The sequence below is a fragment of the Lathamus discolor genome, chromosome 6, assembly GCF_037157495.1.
Source record: "Lathamus discolor isolate bLatDis1 chromosome 6, bLatDis1.hap1, whole genome shotgun sequence".
NCBI lineage: Eukaryota > Metazoa > Chordata > Aves > Psittaciformes > Psittacidae > Lathamus > Lathamus discolor.
The window spans coordinates 25,189,348-25,205,523 of record NC_088889.1 but is presented as its reverse complement, the minus strand read 5'-3'; the positions used below and the strand labels follow the sequence as shown (position 1 = coordinate 25,205,523).

The 16,176-nt window shown below is 35.8% G+C and overlaps 1 protein-coding gene across 3 annotated transcripts in view; it reads left to right on the top strand.

The window, feature by feature from the left end:
• The window catches only part of PPP2R5C (protein phosphatase 2 regulatory subunit B'gamma), an 85,437-nt gene extending 73,022 nt beyond the window's left edge, over positions 1-12,415 (top strand). For 2 of the 3 annotated variants that reach the window (XM_065685260.1, XM_065685261.1), the window contains 5 exons: positions 121-248; positions 1,774-1,875; positions 4,022-4,094; positions 6,368-6,484; positions 9,519-12,415. In XM_065685260.1, coding sequence (XP_065541332.1) covers positions 121-248; positions 1,774-1,875; positions 4,022-4,094; positions 6,368-6,484; positions 9,519-9,650 — 552 coding nt within the window. In that variant the 3' untranslated portion in view covers positions 9,651-12,415. Of the gene's footprint in view, positions 1-120; positions 249-1,773; positions 1,876-4,021; positions 4,247-6,367; positions 6,485-9,518 lie in introns of those variants that run through there. The other variant, XM_065685262.1, reaches the window with a different exon arrangement.
• The last annotated feature ends 3,761 nt before the right edge of the window (positions 12,416-16,176 follow it).

Sequence of the window (16,176 nt, the reverse complement as noted above, 5' to 3'; positions counted from 1 at the left end):
CCATTTGCACTAGAAAAAATTAAATCCAGTCTGACCTTTCCCTTATTTCTGTCAAATGTTTCAATTATTTGCTGTTAATAAGAGGTTGTCTGAAATTTTCCTTTTTTCATGTCGTCTTAGGTTGCAGAGCGAGCATTATACTACTGGAATAATGAATATATTATGAGTCTAATTAGTGATAATGCAGCAAAAATTTTACCCATCATGTTTCCATCCTTGTACCGGAATTCAAAGACACATTGGAACAAGTAAGAAACACTTGTACAAATAAGATTCTGCTAGTTCACTTATGTTTAGTTTTAGGCTTAAAAGTGGTTCAGTTATTTGAGTTGCTAGTATGTTGAGCTGTTTATGACATTCAAGTTGCTGAATGAGGAGGAGACTACTGTTGGCAAAATTTTTAGGAAGTATAAAGAACTGAGGAAGAAAAGTTTTCATTAAACAAGAAACAATATTTTTAGTGCATCTCGTCCATGATGTATTTTTATTAATATGAACCAGATTTGGCTGAATCTGTAGTTCAGATACTTCTAAAGACTAACCTTGATTTCTGATCTTTAACATCTTTGCTGTTTTGCATTTCTTCTGCATTCTAATGGAAATATATTGTAGACCAAGTTAGTATTTCCTTCCCTCCTCCTCCTCCCCCCATTGTTTATTGCTTTCTTTTCTTTCTCCATTGACTATTTTAACTTTATTCCCCCCACAATAACGTAGCACTGATGTATGAAAACAGTCCTGGTCAGCTCCTTTCTGCAGGTGTTCCATTGTAAAGTGCCTCTTTGAGCTATTGTGCAACTGCTGGGATAGTGAAAGTATCACAGGCTAGTGCTGAGGACTGCTGGTGGGTTGGCCAAGAATGAGAAATCAGTCTGCCACTAAACACAGGAAAAGAAATGGAAAATAAAGTGATGTTAAAGTAATTGGTTACTGTCACTGGATGTAAGCAGTAACAAATAATGTACTCATTAATAAAACTGAGATTCAGTGATGCAATTGTACACAGTAAATGTGGATTGCTGTTGACTGTTTTTTCCGGCTTTCAAGGCCTTGCATTCATTTTACTCTGAGCAGAAGTCGTGCTACCCAGTACAGCTGCACTCTTACTTGTAGCTCACATGTATGGTACAAAATAATCATTGAATGGATTGCTTTTTGGATTTAATTATCAGTAGTACATTACAGATTGGAAATGTAAATTACTTTGTAAAAGTGCTTCATAAAGCAGATTATTTTATTTTCTGATTTTTTCCACTTTTCTAACACTTTTTCTAGAGTATGTGGCATAATTGTGTTAAAGGGAGTGCTTGCTGCTGTGTGACAGTTCTTTAAATGAATGGTGTCTTTTCCATGCTCCTTTTAATCGTTAATGTTGGATTTTTTTCCTTGAATTTGTCAGCTGCCAGTAAGTTACTTATATCAAGATCAATGTCATCTTGCATTTTCTCTAATAACCCTAGTTTGATTAGCATCAGTTACTAAATTTCAAAACTAATCCTGTATTAACATATCCACTGTTAAAAATGAAGTTTAGACATCAAAAGTGGTAAGTAGTGCTGTAGAGAATGAAAGCTGCATTCGAGTTGGTAATTTTAGTACTTGCATTAGCCCTTTTGAGGGTAAACTGAAATTTCCACTAACTAGCTTTGTTTCCACTTATTCTGAAATGTTGTAGTTTTCCAGTTATGTAGGCTATTGGCTACTGTTGACCAGAAAAAAATAGATTTCAAAGTTTAAAGTACTCTGAATTTCAACCAGAAGTTTTGCTTGTAGGACAATACATGGCTTGATATACAATGCTCTGAAACTCTTCATGGAGATGAACCAAAAACTGTTCGATGACTGCACACAGCAATTTAAAGCAGAAAAACTGAAGTAAGTTTTCATGTCAGTGTGTCTGTCTGTTCTGGAATAATTTGTTCAGAGTGCTTTAGCTCTGAAAAACTACTGTCTTTAGCGGGGAAGTTGCCCATTCATTTACAGTGCAACAGTCTCTGAATTGACTTGGTGAAACTTATTATAGGTGAACTGTAAATCTCCTTAGCAGTAGGATGCCTCATGTGGTCTTATACCTAATACTGCTGGGGGTCACAATCTTCCTAAAAATAAACTTGAGAGGGGTACTCGTGGAGCCCAGTGTAAAAGATCTGTTAAACAGTTTAGTTTACATCCTGTATTTATTTTAGCATGCTTTATTTACCCAGTGTTATTTCCTTCCACGTTGTTACTCAGTTCTTCCCAAAGCACTTTTCCAATATTTTAAAGCATTGCATTATGTCTCAGCATATGTGAATGTTTTCTAAAAACTACCCAAAATAAAGTTATCAGTCTATTGAAATAGAGGGCATTTGTACATTACCTGCCAGAAGACTCCTGCTGAATTTAGTATATTCTTGCATAGGCCAGTGAACAGAGCAGGGATTTAGAAGCTAGAATTTTTCTGGTTTATGCCCCAAAATGCAGATTTTATGATCATAAAGTCACTTATCTTCTGCTCCTCCATGTCTAATTTTGTTAGACATAGTGTTTTGAATATTTGGGATATTATAAAGCCTACTAAAGTGAGATTGAGAAGTCAAAAGTATTAATGTTTTCACTCTCACCTTAGGTGCTGGGGAGTATAGTTAGAAAGTGCATACTGGATTTGAATTCTGGTTTTAATTTCAAAGTGAATAGGGATTGCTTCAAGTGGTGGCTCAAATGATACACCCATTTTAAACCAATATACTGAAAGTAGTACAAATTCTCAATGGGGATTGATTTGTCCAAGTTTTGAAGTTCCTTTCTACAATTTAAGTAGAAATGAGCTTGTATCTAAGTTGTGTGTGTGTTTATAGGTAATGAAATTTGAACATTTGCTTTTTAAAAAAAGTTCATGTAAGTCTCTCTTCCCTCATAGCAAATAAGTAGAATCCTTTTTAAATGTCAAAGCAAACTTTCCTTCTCTGTTTTTTGGATCTTTTGTGGGTGGCATTTTGAGTGTGAACTAAGGCAGCCAAGATGCTGAGTGATGTAGTAACAAAACCCCAAAAAATCCCCTATCAGACAAGAACTTAATAAGTGGGGGGAGGGAGGCTAAAGAGTTCTACTTAGCTGAACTTAATTGAGAGTTGGGGGCAAATTTTGTATGTGCTTGAATATAACTTTTTTGTCTCATTGGGTTTTTTGGTTTTTGGTGTGGTTTTTTTTGGGGGGGGAGGGGGGTGGGGTTTTTTTTACATTTGGATTATCTGCTCTATGCATTCAAGCCTGAGAGCATTTTCAGCACTCTTAAGCTCAAAGCCCTTTTAAAACTCTATCAGGTTTCAAAGACAGGTGTTGATTCTAGTCTCTGCAGTAAATTATTTATCTGTAAGAAAGAAAGAGTTAAAAACAAGCCCCTACATTTTACAATTTTAAACTATGTTAGGCAGAAGGAAACAAACCTTTCCTGCTTTAATACGGAGAAAGAAAAAAGGCATCCGGTGTCATCCTTCTTAGCTTGGGACTCCCTTGAATGGGTGTGTTTGTTGTGTACTTCTATGTTAAGTCTGTTGGGTATGTCTATGTTAAGTTCAAGATGTCTCTGGACCTTTTCTTTTAAACTATTACCTTAAGCCATTGGGCTGACAATAAGAATTTCTGCCAATTTTTATGGCAAGATACTAGTTTCTTACGTTTCAATGTAAAATTGAAATATTACAAAGTTGAAACACAAATACTTTCAAAATAGATCAAGAATTCTGTTTTCATTTTAAGTCTTTTAATGTAGTTATTAAGCAACAAACTGGCTCATATCAGCTTATTTTTCTAAGAGAATTTTCTTTTTCCTTTGCGGTCATGGGGTATTGAAATGATGCCAGTTATCTTGTCAACAGGAAGTGGTATTTTGGGCAGTAAGTTACAACAGGCGTAGCTTAATAATTTATACTCTTGACTTCTAGTTAATTTCTTAGTGCTTAAGAAAGTATCCAAGCTGTGATACAAAATTCACCGAGCTCCTTTTGCTATTTTTGCTTCTAATTTTTTTTTTTTTTTCCAGAGAGAAGCTAAAATTGAAGGAACGGGAAGAAGCATGGGTTAAAATAGAAAATCTAGCCAAATCAAATCCCCAGGTATTTAGAAAAGATTAACATGTTCATGTTCAAATACCTTAGTTTTGTTAAATATCAGAGGGGGAAACAGATCTGACTGATCATGAAATAAAGCAATTTCACTAATTGTATTATGAAAATATATACAATAAAAATACTTTAAAAATTTGTAACTTTCACTTGTGCAAGTAATTGTTTTTTAAAAAAGGTTTCTGAAAAGTATGGTATGAAGTACTTTTTCCTTTTCTTAGGAGAATATTGTATGCAGGAGTATAGAGGAGATACTGTATTGTGGTTTGAAGTTATTGTACAAAATCATGGAAAACAGAGAGAGATGCCATAATTGGTTTCTCTTGAAAAGCTGTTTTGCAAACTATATTACAAAAGAGATCTTTCTGCAAACTGTGAGTTATGACTGGTCAGTTTCGCTCTGTGTCTAATGGATTAAAGTAATACTATTCATTCTAGTCTGCTGCATTTGTTCTCCTACTTGGATTGGGCCGGTCTTCTGGTGAACCTGCACCTCAGGTTCTTACTAAAAGGGAAATTGACTTTTCCTTTTAGTAAGTAACCTACATTACTTGATGTAACTGAAATTTTGAACAGTCAATTATTTTTGTTTCTGTATTATATTTTGAGATTATGGGAGAGGGGGATGGTTTGACTTGGGTGGTTTTGGTTTTATTTTTGTTTGGGGATTTTCCCCCTGATCTGCTTGGAGGGTGCTGCCAGTTTTCCTTTGTCATACTGATTACTGCTATAGGCAAAAAGACCCCAAGCATTTCAGTTACTTTGCAGCCAGAATTCTACTTTGCTGCAGCGAGAAACTTACTGTATTGTATCTTTTTATCATCTAGCTGAGTTTCAAAAGGTGGAAGAGGGAATAGTAGTACTCTGTATACAGAAGTGGGACACTTTATGATCTCAATGCTATTTTAAAACAGACTATAGTGTCATCTTTTTTCTAAGAAGGTGGAATTTCATAAATATTTTTGTTCTTGTGGTGTTTCTCAGGGGACAGTTCCTAAACTGCTGAAATAAAATTTGTTACAATGTCAGCTGACAGCAGATAAGCAAAGTTAACCAAAAAAGAGTCATAGGAAAGTAGCACTTGACTTTCAGTGATAAAACATTCTGCTAATCAGATAAGCCATATGAAAGCCTTGCTTGAACACTACTTGATATTTGGAATTGCATGTCTGGCTAAATAATGGCATTGACTTGCAATCGAAAATTTGTTTCTTCACAAGTAATTTTTTGTAACCATATTTTCTAAAACTCATTGACACAACCTGCATACAAGCATGTTCTGCATAGTGTGTTTGAGGAGCATTTAAAGCTTAAAAAAATTTAAATACATACATTTTAAAAATATTAATTTGAACATGAAGTACTCCAGTGAATTGGCATAAGGTTATAAATGCTTTTAGCGCTCTATATAATGGCTTTTTAAGGGGTTTTTGATTTTTTTTTTCCTGGAATTTGTTAAATTTGTAATTTGTGTAATTACTGACAGTTGCTGCTCAGACCTGTTCCTGACTGTGTGACACAGGGAATACATTTTAAGATTTGAGATCATTGTAATTGGATTCATTAAATCCTTGCTATAGTTTTTTTTTTCTATTTTCTCATCTGCACTGTTACTGCTACACTCAGATACTAGCATATTATGAGGAAAAAACAGATGAAATCAAAACTAATTCAGAAACACACACAATTTTTCAAGATCACATACTCATCATCTGAGTTAAACTAGCATTTAAATTACTGAATTTGATGTACAGTAAGCTTACATGCTATACAAGAGGCTGTTTCTCAAGACAGAGAAGTTTAATACTCTGTTTTGAAATTACTATAAACTTATGTTAACCATATTTGGTGTTTTAAGTGTATTTTCTCTTCCAATGTGGAACTGCACCAGAAACTAAAATCATTGTGTTTGGGTTGCTACACTGTTCACAAGCAACTAGACAATGTATTAATAAGGTTTCAGATAAATGTTTGCATTCAGTTCAGTACTGGCAAAATCTGAATATTTTAAAATTCAACCTCAGATAATGAAAGCATAGTTCTTGTGTGTGTGTGTGTGTTCTGACTGTATTCTTCAACAGGATATTTCTGCCAAGTAGAAGTATTGGAGTTCCATTTTAGAATTTATTACTTGGTGCCTGGAAGCATAAGATACTGAAGCTTAACTCAAATAGCTGATCTTATTGTTCAAATACTGAAATACACTCTTACTATTTAGGTGTTACTACTAAGAATGATTATTTTAACACTTTGCATTTTATTAGTACCCAACATATAGTGACACAAGTTTGCTGAACAGTCCCGTTGCAATGGAAACAGATGGGCCTTTAATTGAAGATTTGCAGATGCTGAAAAAGACGGTGAAAGAAGAGGCTTGTCAGGTAAAGCCATGTGAAGATAAAGTACTCTAAATCATGAATTACTTTTCCTTTTTTTTTTTTTTTTCCCCTTAGTGACTGCTAATCATAGCCATAAATCTAGGTTCTATTTTCAGCCCCATAACCATTTATCCTAGAGTAATAATCTTCCTTAGAGCTGCTACTCTTAAGTGGTACTATAGCAGCCAGGAATACAGTGGTTTATTTCTAATGCCTGTGAATCTCCTGTATGGTCTCTTTCGATGTTTCTTCTATAGGAATTTTCATTTTCTTTTCACTTAGAAATAACTTTTTATTTCATGATGGGAACAATGATTTTGCTTTTAGGATAGTTAAAAATAAAACTGAACTCTGCCACATCGTAGTCTGTTCTCTTACCTATGTAAGGTTGGGGCTTTTTACAGGAAAATGCATAAAGTATGTACGAATGTATAAAGTTGGATTCCAGTGTTGACATTTTTGCTCAGAGCCTTCTGAGAGGCTAAAGCTACTACATTTTGAAAAATACGTAAAGCATGCCTTTGTCTTGTTCACTTAATGGGTCATCTTCCTCAGTCTACCATTTGGCATATTCCATTACCTACTACACTGTCCTTGGACTCTGAAGGTCATTCCAGTCTTCTCATCCTTAGCTAATGCTTAGTAATCTTCAGGTATTTTTAATTTAACTTCAGTTAAACAGAACTATAATCCTGACATTCAAATGAGAGATTTAAACTTGGAGCTAATGGAAAATGGAGAGGTGCCAGGGAGCATTGCAGTATCACCAAGATGTCTGGTAGCAGTATCAGTAATATGAGTATCTCTAAATCCAGCGAAGTTGTAAGACCAGAGAAATGAGCTGGAGGTGGAAAAACTGGTTGAGATCGAAGATCAAGTGTGTTAATTTGAACCAATGTTTCAAACAAATTTAATAAAAATAAGCATATGGTCAACCTAATCTCCTAGGTTACTTTCTTAAAACTCCAGTGTCATTGTCCTTCAAGATTATTTATTACTTGTACTGTGGGATTTTGAATGAAGATTTACATCAAAAGAAATACGGGAATGCATGAAAGGCATGTTCAGTGATTGCTGGTTTTTAAACACTTGTCTCTGGAGTGGAACCCTATGCATTACATGTAATTCAGCCACCAAGAATTACATGCCGGTTGAGAGCAGTGAATGAGGGTAGCATTGCCCTTAATGGGAGTGCTGGTTAGAGGTAGTCAGTGAGGAGTACTGGGCTTAATAAATTTCTAAACCTCTGCCTTTTTTTCAGACCATGGATAGCTTAGGTAGGCCCCACTCGATGGGGAGAGGGTCCTGCTTTCACAACTTCAGAGCTTAGAACCACTTCTAGTGGAGGAAAGTGTGTACGAGATCATTGAAAAAAAACAAGTACTTCTTAATCTTAGTGTTGTGTTGATGGTAGTGTCCATCTTTTACTATGCTATTTCTTAGGTCATAACGATTTTCTCCAGAAGTAGGAGACCTTGGTTCACTTTCTGTCCTGGCCAGAGGGAATGAAAGCTTGTACCTGCTAAGTCTGAGAGCTCTAACATTAGCTCCAGAAGAAAATCGGCCAAAGTGTGACATATACTAGTAGTTGGGACAAACAGTTAAGAACAAAGTTCCCAATCCCAGCTGCTGATGTAATTGCGAATTTCAGTCAGTGTTACACAATACAAATATACAACGAGTAATGGCAGCCCAGACTAAAACCAAGGACCCTACCTAGGTCTTGACTACTTTTCCACAAAGCACTCAGCATAGCAGAACTATGATGTTGGAACTATATACAGCTTCATTTATAGTGTTTCAGCTGGAAAATGCATGTATTGCATTCCTATTTGATGAGCTCGATTGATAAGTCTGGGTAACAAGGAAAGCAAAGAACTGATTAAGGATTAGGGTATTGCAGAAAGCAAGCAAAGTAGCATTCTTGCATAATTCTTCGAGAGGGCACTGGAAAGACAGTTGTGTATTGCTGTCTAAGTACCATTAGAAATTGATGCTAAACCAAGCAGTACTGCAGTTATTGGGGTGGGGGGAGCAGGGGCAAGTCAAAATAACAATTTATTTTTTTAAGTGAAACTTCAGAAGTGAGGAGCTGTGTAAAGATACATACAGTTTCAGTGAAAGTAAGGTTTGTGCCAGAGGTTAGCAATGTAACAGGGTGTCCGTACTGAAGAGGTGATGGAATGACAGAAAAACTCAATTTTTTTCTGTATCTGACTCTGTGAGGGTTTGTAGGGTATACTCTGCTACTATAAAATTTGACTGGCATGGCTTACTAACTTTTTGAACAGGCTAGTAAATCAGTGGCTAAGTAAAAGCCAATCAGTTTTCATAAGGATTCTTTTCATAGACCAATGATGTTTATTCATCTTCTAGTGGAAGGTATCCCTGCCCATGGCAGCAGGGGTGGAACTAGATGAACTTAAGGTCCTTTCCAATCCTAACCACTGATCCTATGATCTAACAGGCACATAAGGGTGAGACAGACGCAGGAACTCTATAAAGACACCATTATATAGTTTAAAGATACTTCGACAGCAATACTGTTTGGCTTTGAGACAGCATCAGTAAAATAATAGAGCGGAAGCTTAAATTTTCAGATATGTGAATAGTGCAAGTAATTAGAAGCATGGAAAAAAACCAAAATCATTTATCTTAAATGTAGAGACAAAATGAAAAATAAGTGAGAAGATAACGTTTTAAAAAATTAAATTATCAAGTGATAATCATGATAGTAATGCCATGATTGCTAACAGCTTAGAATTTCTGCCTGTTTCTAATATTGCCCCTCAGCAAAAAAAGAGGGGCAGGACTTGAAACTGGGTAACTGGTGGGGTAAAGAGGAGAAGGTATAAATATTTTCCCCATATGTTTTTGTTTGTTTGTTTGCGGGGTTTTTTTTGGGGGGGGGGGGGGGAGGGTTGTTGGGTTTTTTGGTTTGGGTTTTCTTTTCTATAAATGAGCTTACTGATGGCCAAGAAATACTTTAACTGTTTATTAATTATTTTGGCCAACTTTTATTCTATTTTTATTTCAGGCACAGAAAGATCAGAAAAAAGATCGTCCTCTTGTGCGACGCAAGTCAGAACTGCCTCAGGATATCTATACCATGAAAGCCTTGGAATCACATTGCAGAGCTGATGAATTAATATCACATGATGGGCATTAAACTATTACAGTGAAATACTATTTTGGAGGAAAAGTTGGTTTTTTTCTGGACTCAGTTCTACAGTAGAACTTACTTTTTGTGCCATACCAATCAGTTACACACAAAGTCAAAGCTTTCTTCAACCCAGTTCTGTAGGCAATAATAGAGTATGCAGCTCAAGATTAGTAGTTCAAACAATGGTAAATTACCCAATTCCACATGCAGAATATTGGGTTGACTATAATCAAGTGGACGCAATTTCCTGGAGGTGGTGTTACAGCACCAGCTAGCTGATATCATGCAGTTTTTATAGTCATATTTGAAAAAAGCATTCTATCAACTCTTTCCATGTAAGTGAATGACCAACAGTTGGTACTGATGATAAATGTGTGTTTTCAAAAAAAGAAAAATTATTTCAAATATAAGTATTAAACTTTTTCTAGGATTTCTCAACTTTACAGTTGTTTCCACATGGTTGCTGTCTTGCAATATACCAGCAGTTTTGAAAATACACAGTTATTCTTTCGTACTATAAAACATGGCTTACAAACTGGTAACTTTCATGACAATCTTCAATCATCATTCCTTTCGAAGAGTTCTGTAAATTTATTTCTCATTTACTTAGGATAAAGATATATATATATATATATATACCATGTCCTAATACTTTATGTATATTTAAAGCCATATTTTCCAGTCTTTAGTGTATAATATGGCACCAGTATTCAAGATATGAACTGGTAGAAGAATTTTTCCTAAAATTAAAATTTGTTTACTGACTGGAAAAGGACTGAATATAACATTTAAGTTTTTTCAAGTCAATAAAATACTCTTTCATTGTTTCCTCCCTTATCTGAGCTTTTTAATACTCAGCATTTTTCTTGGGCTCTAGGAGTTCAATATTCTGTGGCAGATACTATGCGTGATTTTAGTTGGATCAGTTTTCATCTGAAAGATGAACATAACCTTTCAGGAAACACAACATCACAAGCTTATTAAATAAGAAAAAGAACAGACCCTTGAATTCCATTCTGCTTCTTTTCAAATGAGTCTAAGAGCTGAGGAGATAGTGACCATAATTTTACAGTGAAAATTTTTTTGTTGTTGTTGTAAAGAGCACATGTGCTGCAAATAAACCTCACAAGTGAACTGAAAATGCATCTGAGTTGCTGATGATCTTCAAATGCTGCTATATATTCCACAAGATTACTTGCATGTAATGAGCTTTTTGTTGTAGATGGGAAAGCACGGGAGGAAAATCTCTAAAACTATAGTGCTTTGTCTTCAATATTTGATTTCTCTCAGGGTGGCCAGTATTTTGACTTACTTATCCTGCTTACAAGCTGTTTGAAATGTGTTCTGCTATTCTAAATGGGTGATTAGTTTCTTTTGTCTCTGGCAGTAACATGATATAACTTAATGTTTAATGTCTTAATGCATAAAGAGATAAAAACGCAGCTTCTTTAAAAATAGTTTTGGTTTACTTTTTAAGGAAGTATAATGTCTCCTGCATCCATTTAAAAAAAAAATAAATGCGCAAAGCAGACATTCGTAGTAACCTTGTGCATATGTAGTGCCTGCTGTTTGTTGGTTGCATTTAACATTCAAATTCCAGTATTTGTCATGTTGTCTATTGGAAGACAGTTGAGGGTGGTAAATATTGGCTTACAACAACTAAATTTAAAGACCAGCCCAACCTTTAAGTGGAACGTCCACTGTGTCTGAAAACATTTCCTGTAAAACTTGAAAAAGAATATGCTTTACCATTAGGATAAACTATATTAAAACAGTTTAAAGATGCCTTCTCCTTTTGAGGGAAAAAGGGTGCTTTTTTAATTGTGTAAAGCAATGTCAGTGTATTTTGATATACCATTGTTTGAACTTCCATCTTTAGCTGGTAGATCATCAGTTACCTTTGATTTTGGGTGTTCAGTATGTTTGTGCAAGAGGTTGCTGAAAGGAATTATATTACCCAAAGGGGTAAAAAAAGAAAAAAAGTATATCAATGTTTGATTGTGTGATGCTCAACATATAAGAACATCTTTCACTGTCTAGATTTTATTTTTATTCTTTATTGAAGATAAACACTCACCAAAAAGGGAAAAACTGTGGTATTTTTGACGTTCATCATGAAGTCATATTTGAAGTTTTGGGCTACTGAAATTTGTTTAGGCAATATTCCAGAATCCATCACCACTAGCGGGTTAGCATGGTTATTTTCAATATTTATAAAGTTCTAAGAATGCTGTACAAAACCATTCTAAAACTAAAACATCCAAAAGAAAAAGAATTAAAGTAGAATTTTGGTGATTGTTATTCTTCATAAAGTTCTGTCTGACACCTTCCCCAGTTTTCAAAAATTACACCTGTACATCAGGAATGTCAAAAAGTAATATTACAAGTGTCTTTTTAGTGTGGCTTTAGTATGGCTTCATTTTAATATTGTACATACATTGTACCTTGTTTTATGGTAATAAGTAATAAAAATGTAGACTTCATATTTTGTACAGATTCGTCTTATGTACAGAATAAAAAGTTCCTAGAAACAGCAAAAATAGGTAAGTGGCACAATTATTTTTCATTAGACAGTATCTGTAACATTATGCATTAGTGGAATGTTAAGTTCAAATGTACCTACATTTTTTAACATTTTGTAATTCAATTTTTTGTTCTGGCATTGTTTCTGAAGAACTTCATACACCTGCCATTTAATATGCTTTTATCTAATTTTAGAACTTATAAAAAATGGTGTATTATATGGACAAATAAAGAACATGTGAATTTTACTTGTTCATCATGAAACTAAATTTAGCACAGGGTGCTTGGGGATGTGTAGATTGTAATTGTTTGCAGAATCAGCTGTACAAATTAAGATAATACCATACATTTCACCCCCCCAAAAAAAGGTTTATTGTAAGGCAATTAGTAAAAAAAAGGGAATAATGGCTGTTAGGTAGAAAAAGCAGATACATCTTCTGGAACAACTGTCAGGACTGAAAGAAATTTTCTGAATCTCCAGTCTACAAATATGAAAGATGCACCTTTCATACCACAATGGGTTTCCCTGTAACTTCTGTCTTGACAGGCTTCAAGCAAAATAAGCATAAATTCAGGTGTGGTAGGTGGTATGTGGTCAAGGTAGCAAAAAGGAGAAAAGGTAGGAAAAAACATTCAGTCTGCAGTAGGAATTGTTTTCCCTCTGGAATCCATAAAAGTCTCCAAAAGAGCTAAGGCAATTACATAAAGCTGACTTCCAATAAGTAGGTGGGGTTGGGGGAGGGTTCTAAGTGTGGTGGGACCTTAATTTTATAAACTGAATGACTGAACCCTCAGTTGCTTCAGAATCTAGTTCTTGATTCATGATTAAGCTTGGGAATACATGCAATGAGTTTACTTCTGAGCTCATGCAAAAACCTGTTTTTCAGTATGCAATAGCTTAACTCAAATCTTAACATTTGTAGCAAGGCAGTAGTCAGTTTATAAAATTAAGGTCAAATGCCTCATAATGTTTCAAAATACTGACAGCAGTGACTCTTTTTTTCCCCTATATAAGTAGGTTACTGAGTTGCAAGTATGTTCAGGAATTGAACTTTAATCTTTTCTCCCCAAGAGAATTAAGCTCAGGGGCTTTGACCAGCAACCTTTTTAGGTATTCCTTGCTTTGGCTTTTTAGCCATGGAAGGGAAGGTGCTAGTGTAGCACAGGTACACTTGTGTGTGGAGGTTTCTGGCTTCCTTATGGAAACTGTTTCAGTACCTTACAAGTGTACTTACAGGAGGATAGCTATGATGCCAGGTTATCCTGAGTATTGTTCTAGATCACATTAGGGACTATACCCCTGAAAGTGGAGCATTTCTACACCTTGGATCTTGTCCTTACTGTGTAAGATGATGGTGGAGACTGACTGCATATAGTTAATTAAGAAATGCCATTCTAATTACCATATCACTGTCTCCCTGTGTTACAGTTTATATGATGAGACTTGGCTTGAGCTGTCTCTACCTTATGAAATAAAACTTTGATGTAGTTAAAATGTTTTTGTATGAGACATTTCCCAGTGGAAAATTTACTGTGGAGCTACAGAAGATAATACATTATTCCTTCCTCATGTAACTGAAGAGCAGCATGACTCCAGCTGTCTTTCTCTGAACCCAGTCATATCAGGACTGCATTCACTCCTGCACAAGTGGAGGACTGCACACATAACACATGAAGTCTCATATGCATCAGTCCTATGGTGTTGAAGGGAGAGGGCTTCTACTGTTTCACTTCAAGGGGGGGAGAAAAGTATTCACATAATTGCCTCAAGCTATTTTATGTACTTCTGTGATCAAGAAGACCACACTAAAGGTTCATGCTGCATGAAGGGCTTGCCGTTGTGATTTTTCTAGTATTCTGCTGAGATCCAAGAGGATTAGAGAGGAGAAAGCAAGTGATTTTCTCTGATTGTTACTTATTCAGGGATTTTGCTTTGGTTTTTGGTCTCTAATACTACCAAATCATTATTAAATATAGGGGAAATAAGATTTTCTTTTTTTCTGAAGTTTCTTTTCTGACTTACACAAAATACTTTCTTTCTACATATTTCATATGGCATTTGCCAGGAGCAAACCTTCTCTGTCTTTACAAGTCCTAGTACTTACTGTGATTCTCTGAAATACTTAGTTAAACTAGAGGTGAAATGTGTCATATTGGCAGTTTTGCCTTTTGAATGGCTGACTGAAATAGCTTCTCACATACCTGTGGAAGGGCCAGGTCCTTTGTGTATCCAAGAAAAGGCCATTCATGATTAACTAGGGGTAGATAAAGGCAAATGATTTTTCACCCATGTTGAGAAAGCTAAAGCCTTTTCTCTATAGAGAGAACATATGTTCTTTAGCTGAACATAAGAACTTGTGCAAAAAGCTAGTTTATTTTGTCTTTGCTTTGATTAACTTAATTTACAAGATCTTCATGTTACCTTTGGCACAGCAGACAAGGCTGGAGAAGGAATACCAAGCGTCTTACCTACGCTGGCTTATAGTTGCAAGTAGTCCAGCGCTTAAATATCAGAATCCTTGAATCATTGACTTGTTCTTTATACAATAAAGTGTTGTCACACATGGAGTGTTTTTAGAACTGACAGTAATGGGACGTGTTGGGATTTTTTTTACCCTACTTTCTCTGCAGATTGGCAGCAATGCATATATATAATTACTTGAATTCCTGTTTCCTGTCTCTGTCATGCTTTCTTGTCCTTAATTCCTTACGTTACTTTCCTTATTCATATTTTTTCCTGTAAGCTGCAAAAATTTTATGTTTTGGTGCGGCAAATGACAGCTGGTTTAGAAGAATGAGCATGCCAGCACTTGGAACCATAGCTTGAACTAACCTCCAAAGAGATGTTTTTACACTTAGATCTACCTACGGTGCAGAAGAGAATTATCAGCACCCTTTTATTGAACATCCTGGAGGCCAGCATGTTAATTTAACCTGTGGGGTTTGGATGTTTAGTCTGTACTGACAGTTACTACACAGATGTAAGAAGAAGGTAATCCTCACCCCACTGGAAGGCAGTCAGCAGTAGGAGATACTGGGTAGCCTTTCTGGAATTCAGACAGCCTGGCAAAGTTAACTCTTTCTCATATGAAACTTAATCCTAAAACGTTATCTGCATGTAGGAAACTGATAGGATGTGAGCAAACTAGACTCTGGAAAATTGAAGTAGATGAGTGTTACTTTAAACACTGTCTCAATAACCATGGTCTGTAAACAGAATAGTTAGATTAATATTTTTATATTATCTTACACTATTTTTGTCCAAAAATTACCATTCTAATAAGAGGGTTTTAGAAGGAGAGGAAATGAAATGGTTTTGGTAAGTTCTCAGTGAATAACCTCCCTCAGTTCTGTTGCTGAACAGATCATTTTCCTTCCAGCCAAGAAGGCTTGAAATTTCTATTACTGAAGAAATCAGTGGGGTTTTTTAATGTCACTCTGGACTCCTGAACCCCTTAGGAGCCTATGTGAGTGTAGGCATGCTTTTTCCTGGTAGAAGTAGGAGCCAGGGCATGTAGCTGTGCTTTCTGTATTCCTTGTAAAATAGCTGGGCCCACACACTTCTGACGCCGATTTAACAGGCCTACATACATTTGCTTAGTCAGGCAGGATATCCCATCCCAACTTCCTTATTTGTTATGCAGTACATCTGAACAGACTCTGCACCTAAGGGTCTCTACATTTGCCTGTGTATCCACCCGAGGAAATGGAGGGGGGTGCTCAGAGACAGTTTTGTATGGTTAGCTTGCTTGGTTTTCTCTTCTAGGTGCCATCCCCTTCTCTGCTTGTGTATAAACAAAAGTGGGGGTTTTCAGTCTGTGGAGCACCAGTAGTGATTTTTGGGAGGCAATGGAATTGTTTGGGAACTGCTGTCACCTTCCCTCTCCCAGGCACATTCAAATACCACCCAGGACCAGGGGAGGGATGGGACTAGTTTAGACAAGGAGGAGCAGGATTGTCGATCCTGGTGGCAGTGAGCTTAACTGATCTATTTCTTTAGATCAAACAC